This window comes from Eupeodes corollae, chromosome 1 (genome assembly GCF_945859685.1).
Source record: "Eupeodes corollae chromosome 1, idEupCoro1.1, whole genome shotgun sequence".
In the NCBI taxonomy this organism is placed as follows: Eukaryota; Metazoa; Arthropoda; class Insecta; order Diptera; family Syrphidae; genus Eupeodes; species Eupeodes corollae.
Genome location: NC_079147.1, coordinates 168,349,425 through 168,361,654, shown reverse-complemented (window position 1 = coordinate 168,361,654; position 12,230 = coordinate 168,349,425). Strand labels below are relative to the sequence as shown.

General features: G+C 32.4%; 2 protein-coding genes across 2 annotated transcripts; one reads left to right on the top strand and one right to left on the bottom strand.

Annotated features, from left to right (window-relative positions):
• Positions 1-5,021: 5,021 nt before the first annotated feature.
• On the top strand, positions 5,022-6,280 carry LOC129946804 (uncharacterized). Its single transcript, XM_056057148.1, has 3 exons — positions 5,022-5,556; positions 5,632-5,656; positions 5,701-6,280. The coding sequence occupies exons 1-3, from the start codon at positions 5,227-5,229 to the stop codon at positions 6,198-6,200; spliced, it is 855 nt and encodes a 284-aa protein (XP_055913123.1). The 5' UTR covers positions 5,022-5,226; the 3' UTR covers positions 6,201-6,280.
• A 2,396-nt stretch (positions 6,281-8,676) lies between these two features.
• LOC129940564 (uncharacterized) lies at positions 8,677-9,523 on the bottom strand. Its single transcript, XM_056048942.1, has 2 exons — positions 8,969-9,523; positions 8,677-8,893 (listed from the first exon to the last, which is right to left on the bottom strand). Exons 1-2 carry the CDS (start codon positions 9,310-9,312, stop codon positions 8,776-8,778), a joined length of 462 nt encoding a protein of 153 aa, XP_055904917.1. The 5' UTR covers positions 9,313-9,523; the 3' UTR covers positions 8,677-8,775.
• Between the last annotated feature and the right edge of the window lie 2,707 nt (positions 9,524-12,230).

The following is a 12,230-nucleotide window of genomic DNA, read 5'->3' as shown; positions in this document are numbered from 1 at the left end:
TATTTTTATATTTTATCACCGTTTACAGTGTTCTATATCTCTCCCACTTATATACCACATCCTTACATACTTAAAATAAGTTATTTATTGCTAGAAAAATATTCTTTAGAAATTGTTTATATGACAAAGCAACGTTTGTCGGGTCAGCTAGTTGTTATATAGTTTTAAGTTTAAATGAATGAATAAAAATACAATACAATACAAGACAATGTAATACAAAAAACTTTGTTTATCCGCTACGTTCATACCGACGTGATTTAAAAATCACGATGAAAGGCCGTCATGAATTTTTCGTATTTTGGTTTGTCGTTTATGTCAATTTTGACATTTACCTTGCAAACTGCAATAAAGTATCAAACAAAATTTACCATCTGTACATTTAAAGTTAAAATGAACTCGAATACTTTATTTAACATTTATTGTACCAACTTAAGGCCAAATATGATTTAAGCATTTTACTCATCTGCACATATCAACAAAGCAAACAAATAAATATCTTAAAACTATTAAGCTGGCTATATACGATTGAGCTAAAGAGCCAAATGGACTGGAGCCGAACCGTAATCGACCTTGTTTGTTGAATCTGAGATGGTTCGGTTTGGCTCTATCAATCCATTTACATTTTCAGCAAGTCAGAAATCAACGAGTCCGAGCCAACGAGCCAAGACTCAGCTCAGCCGTAATAAATGTACCACGTAGTTCCGTCTGTTTACACAATATTATCTTGCTATCTAAAAACTATATTAATGTCTCAGTCTATAACATACAACAAATGCTTAATGTCTCTTTTCCTCTTTTTATTTTTCTGGGTCAGCTATCAACTTTTTTACATTTTTGGATCAAGTTTTTCTGATTTAAACATATTCTTTTGAACAAATTAAAGGACATTTTGCACACATACACACATATATTTAATTTGCTCGAAATGAAAAATATAAAAATAATCAATCTGTCAATGTGGCTCCGGCTCGGTGGTGCATGTTGGGAAAATTTGGACCGCATCCAAATTGCTCGGAGCCAATTGGCTCTACCGTGTTTGGCCAGCTTTATGTACATCACCTACCGCTTTAATCGGTCAACACAACAAACATATGTATGTACGTACATTTTTGCAGTTAATTATAAGACTGCGTTATTTCTAGATACGCTCAAAAACTTTCTGGTAAAAGATGTAGCAGCAAATAATGATGCTTTTTTGAAAGAAAACGTCTCGGTAAAATTTCAATGTATTATGCAGTGAGTTCATATTCCTGAAAGCGATCTCATGGAAAAAGAGGTTGCAATTGCATTTTACACGTTTGGCTCTTCAACTGAGTATCGAAGTATCGCAAACCTCTTTGGAGTCGGAAAGGCAACAATTTGCAATATTTTGAAAAGTTTTTGTCAGAAAGTATGCAATATTTCCAAATTACATGACAGCTTATCAACTTACTGAAGTAGAAATGTCAATGGATTTGCAATGGCTGTAAGATGAAAGTGCAATCAAAGAGCAACGGAAGCTAAGTCTGCTATTACACGATGCCTCACGATTCACGACTCACATAAGTGCGAAAAAGAAAGCAACTATCAGAAAATTAGATGCAAACAAAAATTTCCGGTGAGTCTCGGGCAAATTTTTAGTAGACTCATTTTGACGTTTCTTTTTTCTCATATTCGTTTTATGCTGTTTATTTTCATTCGATTTTCTTGTTGCTTTGATAAACAACATCGAATTAGTTTGAAAACCAGAGAAGTGTGTAACTCCATATACGAAGGAAAGGAGCACTCAAAACAAAACAAATAATAATTGTCAAATTTGAGGCATGGGGCACGAGTCAACATGTAATAGCGCTTGCTTCAACGAATACAAATTTAAAAGAAAAGTCAAAGTGAGTCGTTTTTCTTTTTTAGTTCAGAGCTCGAACTGTCAAAAGAATAATTGTGTTTCTTTTTGAGCTCTGATCGTTCAGAGCTTCGAATTGCTGTTTCTTTTTTAGTTCTGAACATGTTCAGAGCACGCTCTGTAAGCTCAAAGTAAAATAACAGAGTAAACGGAGTAAAATGCTGAACACACACAATTTGAACTTGAAAGCCGGAAAATTAAAAAAATTATCGTCAATGCAATAAAAATGGTGGAAGAGGCTAGTCTCTTTAGTGTAGAAGGAATGATAATTTAGAAAAAAATAATTGCATATAGCATTTTTATGAATCAAATTTATTTCATGAGTCAAATGAACCAACTTTATTACGTCGGCTTGAAATTTCATTAAGAAATTTACAAACCGACTCGTAGCATTACACTCAACTTCTATTTCAATGAGTTCTTCATCTGTTTTTTTCTTTTTTAATAATTTCTTAGAGTTATTTTAATGACTTATTATCTGATGCACGTACTTAAGAATCAGTAGCGCTGGACGTGGAGGCTTCAAAACGCATAGGCAGTTCCAATTCATCCAGTTCAACGGTCTCCCAGATTGCAACAAGTTGCTTTTCTATTTTGTGACAGAAAATCATTTCAATTAAATCTTATTTAACTTTTATCAGAGAGCAACTAATTACTTGTAACTACTCATATTATGAATCTGTACACTAAAGATAGTAGTTTTATCCTCAAAGCACTTGGATATCTCTTTTTAGAAGTAAATTTACCGAGAACATTAGTTAAAAGGAACATAATTAAATTTTGTAAAATAATTCCGATCGAAAGTTAAATTTAATTTGTTATGACAGTTTGGAAGTCGTATTTGATTTTTTTTCCTGAATTAACTGCTGAATTGGTAAACATGTATTTGCGATTTAAATTGCATTTTGTTTCCGCTACTTCGATTTTATTTTATGCAGATTTGCGATGCCAGATACGTAATTTAAAATAAAACGAGCTAAATGAAGTCAATTTAAATCATTAAAAATGTATGGTAAAGCACAGAATTAGTTATATGACTTACATACATACATATGTATATCTTATCGTATTTTTCAGACTCAGAAAAGGATGCAAAAATACTGGAAGAATGAAATTACTGTTAATTTCTTTTCAAAAGCAGGCAACTGATAACTTGTAATTGCAAAATCATTAAGTGAATCCTTGAATTTCTCATTCTCCGAGAATGAAAAATGTGTCCAGTTGGACACAGTCCAAATTTGCCCGACATTCACTACATAGAAATAGCCAATTGGACGAACGTATTGTTTATGTTTGTATTTTTCATTGGGCAGGTTCAGACGACATTATGGTCTTGAAAGTAAAACAAGTTTCTAGCATCAGATTGGCCAGTTGCCAAAAAATGTCCTTCCAATTAAGGCAAATTTATTGGAAAGTTGACTGGAAAGTTAGTCAAGAAAAATCTCAAGTCAATTTTACTTATGTCAAAATAACAGATGATCATAATTTTTTCTTCAAAGGAAATCTAAAATGTATTACTCCGTACTTGCTCATTTCTATTTGATGTTTTTTTTGTAAAAGGGCTTCTCATCAAATTGAAAAAAAGAGTAAGCAATATTTCTTTAAAATACAAAATACAACTCGAGATGAAATTTTAGCTTGTCTGAGAAGTGTTTTGTAGACAATTATGTTTTTGGTAATTTTCGCACAATTAACTGAAGGTAGATGTTAGTGTAGTAAAGTTCCGAGTTTGAAGTTTATGACATTAAAGAAATTAACTAGTTGCCTTGGTCCACATTTACGATGAAAGAATGCAGCGGACTGCAAATGAAGTCCCTTATGTTGTCTGAACCTGCCCATTTATAGGTTTTCAGCTATGGCCAAAAATGTAATTCCATGTTAAAATAAAAGTTGTCAACTGAAGCAGAAAAAAAATTAAAAGGGTAAGATACATTCAGAATTTTGTTTCCTAAATTATTGTATGAGATCGACTGAGATAGTTAGATAGTGTTTAGATATCGAGATATAATTGTTTAAACAGACAGAACCCACTTGGCTTGATAAATCCCTACACACGGCAGAGCTGAGCATTGGCCCGTTGATTTTTGTATTGCTGAAAATCCAAACGGATGGACAGACACCAACTGAGCAATATCAGTTTCCTCACACAAGATTTTGGGGCGTATCCTGTCAGTTTGGCTTTGTTGTGACTTATGCTAGCTTAAATGCTTGAAGTTTTAATTTTCTTTTTAAATAATGTTGCAAATTTTGTATACGATTTAGTGAAATTTTAAAGCAGTAATTTATTGAGCTTACAAGATGATTTACATAATTTTAACATCTTACTATTGCTAAAGTTAAAATCATGGAATAGTTGCTTTAACTTTTAGCAATTCGTTAAGGCCATATGACATAATTAAAATTATTTCTTAAAGAGCAGTGGATGGAATAGTCCAGTCAACAGTTGTGTCGATGATAAATTTTTAATAAAGCAATTTGCTAATAAGCAAAAACGAAAAGAAGGGTTTAAAATTTTGGAGTCTCTTCATAAATTGCTAAGTATTTAGCAAATTTCTAACTAGCAAATTGCTTCGAAGTTCCAGAATTTGCAAACTTGAGACAATGACAAAATCTTTATTTTATGTTTAACTTTCTTTTGATGTATTAAAATAACTTTCAATCAGTCAGAATGCATTTTATTTTTACAAATAATAATTGAAGGACTAAACTTTTACTTCCAGTTTTTGCATCAATAAAATATTTGACAGTCGATGTTGTAAAAACGGAAATGTCAAAATGTGTAAATGTTCAGTATGAACGATTTTCGGGTTTTCGAAAACTTTTTTCCGAAAACTTGGTTTTGAGTTTGGTTTGAACAGACTATAACCCAAAAAGAAACTTGCGGAGTCTATCTAAATACCGACTCATAAGAAGTTGATCAAACATATTATTTTGTTTTGGTATTTATTAACAAGTCGTCTTTGAAAAAATTGGATGCTTAAGAAAAACGTTTATTAAAAATTACAATCTGGTCAAATGCACGAGCAACCCAGTTTAATATCTAATTTTATTAATTAGGCGCTGAATGCACTTCCAGTTCCAACAGATGGTAATATCTAACTTTTAACATCTTTACTTTTACTTGCACTGAATTCTGTTTTGGATTGGTTGGTTGTATGTAGTTCACAATAACAAAAAAAAAACAATAATAGAACCACCAAAGGCAAACCGAAACCACTTCAACTAAAACTTTATGCCTTGGCTTATGTTCTTCGAAATTTACTTTTGTAACCACAACTAGAAAAAGATTAATAATTTAGGACCAATTGCATTTTCTTTACAACAAAAATTATTTTAAGTAATAAATGGGTCGCTTTTCTGAAAACGACATAATTAAATTCCTTGAACTGTACAAGAAAAGCGAATGCTTGTGGAAGTGTAATCACAAGTATTATCGAATAAAATCTAAACGAAATGAAGCCTATATTCGGATAAGAGATGCAATGAATTTGGCTAGCGTGCTGGAAGTGAAGCAAAAGATTAAATCTTTCCGGGATACATATGCTTCGGAAAGAACTAAAGTGAGAAGATCCATGTCGAGACATTCTTTTAATGAAACCTATAAACCGAAATTACGTTGGTACAATTTAGCTGATTCATTTCTTAATAATCCTGAAGGATTTTTTAAAGTCAACTGTTCGGTGAGAATTGAATTTAAATATAATAGCAATTGGTAATAAGCTTTTTTTTACGTTTTAATTCTTTTGTAGCTTACTGTTGAAGATCCTCATACTAGTAGAAACACCTTTAATGAGCCGTCAACCATTTCCAACCACAAGGACCTGATGCTATTTATTCCAACTCACAATCATCTCAAGGTTACAGCATGATTAATAAAAACCCAATTGTAAATCAGTATCCAATGCCTCGAGTTCATGCTCCCAACCATTATCAATATCAAAATAACAACAACTCATCGCTGCAACAAAATCAGCAGAATTACAGACAGATCCCTGATAATCCTGAACCTGAAAAACAACATCCAATCCAATCTAATGAATTTTATCACTTTGGCATGAATATTGCCATGCAATTGGGCTCCTTGCCGCTTGTGCAAGCATTAAATGTACAAACGAAGATTCAGCAAATGTTATGTGAGGAGCGCATAGCTTATGAACAAAGTCGTTATGAAATTATTTATGATTCCAATCATTCCCAGTTGGCAGGACGAACTGAATCGGACTTTGTGAATAATACACAAAGTGATAGTATTTCAATTGAATCCACCATTGAGAAAGATAATATTAAGGAAGAATATTTGATTGATGAACAATCATGAGATGATTTATAAATGTATTAATACCAAATCAATAAGTTAAAAAAAAAATCTTATTTGTTTCTTTTCCTTAGAAAAAAATTGCATTTTTTAATTTTTACTGGAAATCTTGCTTACCACGAATTCCATCGTAATCCAGAACTTATGAAGTCCGAAAAACTGTAACACGAAATCTGTTCGTAATGCTAAATTGTATGAGATTTTAAACTACGAACCAATAGCGGATCCTTAGGGCATCTGAGAACTGAATCAAGAACTAAATATGAATTGGAAATCCAGCCCTATTACAAATGCACAGCCCTATTCCATCTAAAAATTTGTTAGTAATTTAACAATATTCACCAAAAAAGGTTTACAACAAAAAACAACTGTTTTCACAACATTAAGAATTAAAAAAAAACTTTAGTAGTGCTTTTAAATTATTTTCACAAGATCTTATCTAAAAGTAAAGGGAAAATATTTATGTTCTTAGGAAGAAGCTTAGAATAAGAATAAATTCCTTAATCTTGTTTTCAATTCCATCTTATTTTTTAAAGCACATAGTTAGTACAATACAAGGGTTTTTTAAATTGTTTTTTTTTTTTTGTTTTAATTGGTTTTCTATTGCTTACTAACTTGTGGTCCGGGCGCACCTGGGCCTTAACCAACATGCGTCTCCAGCCAGCTCGGTCCGTATTTAGCTGTCTCCAGTTTCACACGCCAAGTTGGTTGAGGTCTTCACCCCCGTGCGTGCGCCACCTGAGTCGCTGTCTTCCTCCATTGCGCCGTTCCTCATTGGATTGGAAGACCTTTCGGGCTGGAGCGATTCGTCATTTCCGTTTAATATGCAGTGTCGGTGTATAGCCCGTACAATTCGCCGTTATATCTTCTCTCATCTATGCATACGGGACGAATATCTGTAAGGTCGAGATACACATTATTTTGTTTACATTTTGTCAGTCTCCTTTAGAGAACATTTTTATGCGATGCTCAAAAAATCGTCTTTATGTTAAGTGTCTGCCCGCTTCCCCCTTTGAATAAAGGTCTAGGATGTCCTTGCTAAGAACGTATTTTGTAATGGTTTTTTTCGGGATTCTTAAAAGTTTTTGATTACTATAAAATTCATGATGGGCCTAAATATCTAAGATTCTTAAGTAAGACAAGGATATCATTTAAGTTTGAGAAGATATTCTGCAACTAAATGAATAATAGTTAAATTGTCAGTAAATCGATTTCCACTATTTTGAAGAGAGTTGTGAACATACACTTCGGCTTCAACTGAATACGCACAAACATTTTCGAAAATGATTTTTACATTTTTTCCAAATATTGATGTGTATAAGAATTTGAAAAGATTTATTCAAAATCAACTGCTAGTTTTTCTTTCGCCCAGATTGGTAGTTTGATAGATCCAACTTTTCTTTTAATCATTTCCTAAATTCGTGCGGGTATGAATCTTACAGCCTTTTGATAAAGTTCAACGATATTTCGCCTAACGCTAACTTAGTTGCAAAATTAAAGAATTCTTTAACTTTAAACTGATGACATCCCTCGTTGACTGTGGGAACTAACCACCTCCAATTATATTTAATCATGTTACGACCAGGTGAGTACGGCAGTTATTAAAAGAAGTGTAAATTTCGTCCAAGCTTTCATTACGCACACAGAGTGAATAGGTGCGTTATCATGTTGGTAGACCAAGTTTATGAGTCAAAAAATGTTAGATTGTTAAGTAAAAATTCATCAATCAATTGTTTAGTAAAAGCCTAAAAGAAACAGAATACCATTATTATTTAAGTTTTGAAAATCTCTAATAGCATAACTTTCCGTTGGTCATCAAGAAGCTGTTTTTTTCTTAAGTTTAAGATGGCTCGAATTTTATAACTTTTAAAACTGTAGAGTGACTTGCACTTACGCCAATTTGTTGTTTCATTTTTCTCAACTCAGGTGCACAACTTCTTCAAGCTGTGGTTTTTGCCGTTTTTTTTTACCTTCCACTATGTTTTATCTGTACGAATCTATAAGTAAGAATAAAAACCATCAAGACGTCAGCCAATTTTATCAGCAGCTGCACGTCTGGTTAGGTGTTGGTGTCTAATCAACTCGATTTTAGCTATTGAAACACTGCCAAATGCGTATGAAATACTTTACAACTGGGTGAAAACAAGACTCGCAGTTTTATTTGAAAATAGCATCTTAAATTAGTAGTAGGAGTAGTTAGCATCGACAGATGTCACAAAAAATTGTTTAATTGTATTTAACACTGAAGAGATGAATTATTTTTACCTTTCTTTAGACAGATTTGAACGATCATACTTTTGACACCCCCGGCTTTGAATAAAATAGAAGAACCCTGCAATTTTTATCTTTGCCCAATTTAATGTATGTTTTTGCTAATGACTAAAAGTAAATCATGTTAATGAATTCATATAAGAGTACAGACATTGAATAATTGCAATTATTCAATGATACAGACAGATAAAGGAAAAAAACAATTGCATTTTTTTTATTTATTCACATGCTTTGGAATGCGTTACAAAAATAATTTTAACATTTTTATTATTTACAAAGAGATTTAATAGAAAAAAAGTAACTATTTTTATCGATATAACCCAAATGCATATAAAATTTGAGTGTTTTTATCGACAATCTTGAATGCGTAGTTGTGATCATACAAGAAACCATAACATTTGTCCTTTTTATCTCTATTTACACTTCTAAGGTAAATTTTATTATTTGACGTCTTACTTGAAAAAGTTACTTTATTGTAATCATTAAATGCATAAATATACCTTCCGTACAAGGAGAAAATCTTATCGTCGATTTCATAGATATCCTCGCTGGTGGGACAAATTGTACCACCAACTCTTTGCTGTCTATTCCTTTCGATCTTCTTATCTGGTTCAGTATAGGTAAACTTTTTCATAATATCAATATAATCGATTATATTTGGTTCATCAGCTTTATATAGAACATTTCCTTTGAAAAATATGGCCTTACAATGATAACTAGGAACTTCAACCAAAGCCCCTAAATCTGAATGATTGTTGAAAAATGTCTCTATTCTGTAGTTGCCCTTTAGCTTGACGTCTTCAACGCTATCAGCGGAAAATGTGTCGTCGAGGTTATTGTACATTTTCTTGATTCTACGATATACAATTATTATATTTTAAGTGAATCGCTAAATAAAAATTGTTTATTATTTCGTTTTTATCAATAAAGTTCAATTTGCCTTGTTGTTTTCTTTATGATTCAGGATTAAGTTCAGATAACTTTAAATACGATGTTTTAATTTAACAGAAACTCAAATTCAAAAGCTTTGACAGAAATTTGAAGTTACATAATTTATGTTGGTAGCTCTGCAAATGAACTTTGAATGTCCTGAATGGCTGCGTTCATCGCAGATGTTTAGGTTCAAAACTATTGTAAAATAAAATGTTCAATGAATTATATTGATAATTCACCAGATTCTTCTCACGAAGCATACAAATTTGAAAACAATTGTTTGGTCCCTTCTAATTCAACCATATCGCTGGCTGAATACTTAAAGGTTGTATGTCAGCAAACCTAAGTTTTGAAAAAATTATTTTGTATAAAACTTCTAAATAGCAGTAAAATATTGATTAAATCTGATAAAGAACTGCTAAAAACCCAAAAACAAATAAAAAAAATAATATTTTAATCACTATAGACAATTCTACAGTCATTTAAAAAAAATACATAGAAGCTTTTCCTGAAAATCTTAGTTATATATGAGATAAAGGGTTCTATGTTCAACATAGAACCTTATATTACTTAAGAGCTTATATGGAATAAATGGTTTTTGTATGGAGTAAACAAATCGTTTTTCGTGAAAATAGATGGTTTTTAAATTGTATTCTATTTTTTATACTATACAGTAAGAAAACTGATTAAATAGTATATTTTCTTAAAATAAACTATTTCCTAAAGCATATAATTGTTGTAAAATTAGGAATCCCCAAAAAAAAGTTTTTTTCCATACTTAACTTGATATCAAAACAATAAGGAATCTGTTGTAAGATAGTAGTTCTTTTTTATAAAAGTCCAACGAAATTGTAATAAAGCCCAATATAATTATAAGTTACATAAATAAATTAATTTTTATTATAAAGTAACGAATACATAACAACTTGGATAGTAATTAAATACAAATAAAGAATTGTCAATTAAATGTGAACAAATTATTGAACCAGTTAAGTAGCATTTTTCGAAATTAAGTTTTCCAAGAAATCAAAATCTACCTTTGGCATAAAAGGAAGCATTGCAATAAAAGATTTTATTTTAGCTTCAGACAATTTTTTCTTACTTTTTTCTTCTTCAGGAATTGGAAATTCGGGAACAAAAGTTTTGTTTGCATATGATTTTCTTGAAGGCTTGTCGTACTTTAAATTTATATAATCATAACTTTTTTTGTAAAAACTAGTTTTAAACCCCACCGTTAAAATATTAGTCGAAAATTCGATTTCACATACTTTTGTGAAAGGTATTGTTTTAAAATAAAACGTTTTGGAGCAAACCTGATAGTTTTTGAAGTCCGAAGGTCCCATCTGCATGACAATCAATTCCTGTCTTTTGTAGGTTATTTTTAGTACTATGCGAATAAGAGAAATCGGCGAGTAATACTCGAACCTTCTTAGATTTCTCTCAATCACGCTGTGTACTGAATCGATTTCTTGTATGCACGAATGGCCAGGTACACTGAAGCGGAGTGTTATTTTTATTATTTGTGGGTGCCATTTTATAAAATTTAACAAAGCAAATGACATAATGGAGTTCCTGTTCTGCGGAACACAAGAATCGGACCAGAGAATCAAGTGAATAAAATGCTGGTTATCTTTAATGACCCGATCCAAAATTTGTATTAAGGCACTGGCCAAATCATTGCCACTTCTTCCCATTAAATTCTCGCTCCACAAAGCGCAGTAGACCTACATTAAAAGAACATAAATAAACTTATTATCCAAGAAATATTACATTTTTCTTACCATATTATTAGTGGACAGATGGGCAGTGAGATTAAAATTATTTAGCTTTGAATAGTTAAAAATGAAGAAACTTCGGCCTTAGGACAAGAAAGGACATTTTGAAGATCAAAACATATGACTCGAGTCGATGATCAGAGAGAAAAAAAAAGAATTCAACACGCTATAAAAAATGAGAGTAAGAGGTTCCAAAGGGACGGAGACGAGGAAATTTGGCTCTCTCATTTAGTTTTTTCTCTCTGTCGATGATGTTCTGTCCAACTGTCGAGTTTCTCTCGATTTTTGGTTTTGTAATTGATGTGCCTTATGTTTTGATTTGAATTCTTTCAATATTATGTTGCTCGAGCTTCAAGTGACTTTAAATTCCTCACAGAGGTCCTTTTTAGGTTTAAAAAAAGAGATGTTGAACTCTCGTTCAAATATTCTGCGGTAGACGTGGCTTTTAACTGCCTTTTCCTCTTCACATTTGAATATTTAAACTCGAGTCTATGTATTGTTTTTAAGAATAACGTCTACAGTAATGTGATTAAACGGTAGGGAATCGAGCAATATGATTTCTTATCGGTTCCTCTTTTAAACTTTCTCATCAATCGAGATGTTCAAATGGTAGACATGTGCATTCAAGAGGACACAAGCGTCCACAGGTTTTTCTTAAAACCAACCTCTGTCTATCAACTCCTACTCTCACCTCCACGTGGTGAACATCGGGTGCCTAGTACCTCAACTGGAGATTGGGTTCCAACCCCAGTGGAAAGATGTTGGGGGCAGCAAACAAGAGAGGTGGGGAGAGGTGTTTCCACTAAGGCACCTCTCCTTATCCAGACGGCAGCGGAGGAACTCCCGAGATGGAATCAACGGTGGCGTCTACAGTTCCAGTAAGGTTGAACTACTTAGTGAACACCTTATAGGGCTTTTTCGACTTATTCGAAGCCCAGGCCTGTAAGGAGCGGTTTTATCCGGCTCCCCATCCTTGGAGTTATACTTAGGATCTGGCCCTCCAGGTTGGAGGTTGTGCGTCGGGGTGACTTCCTGGCCACGTAAAAGCTTTCAT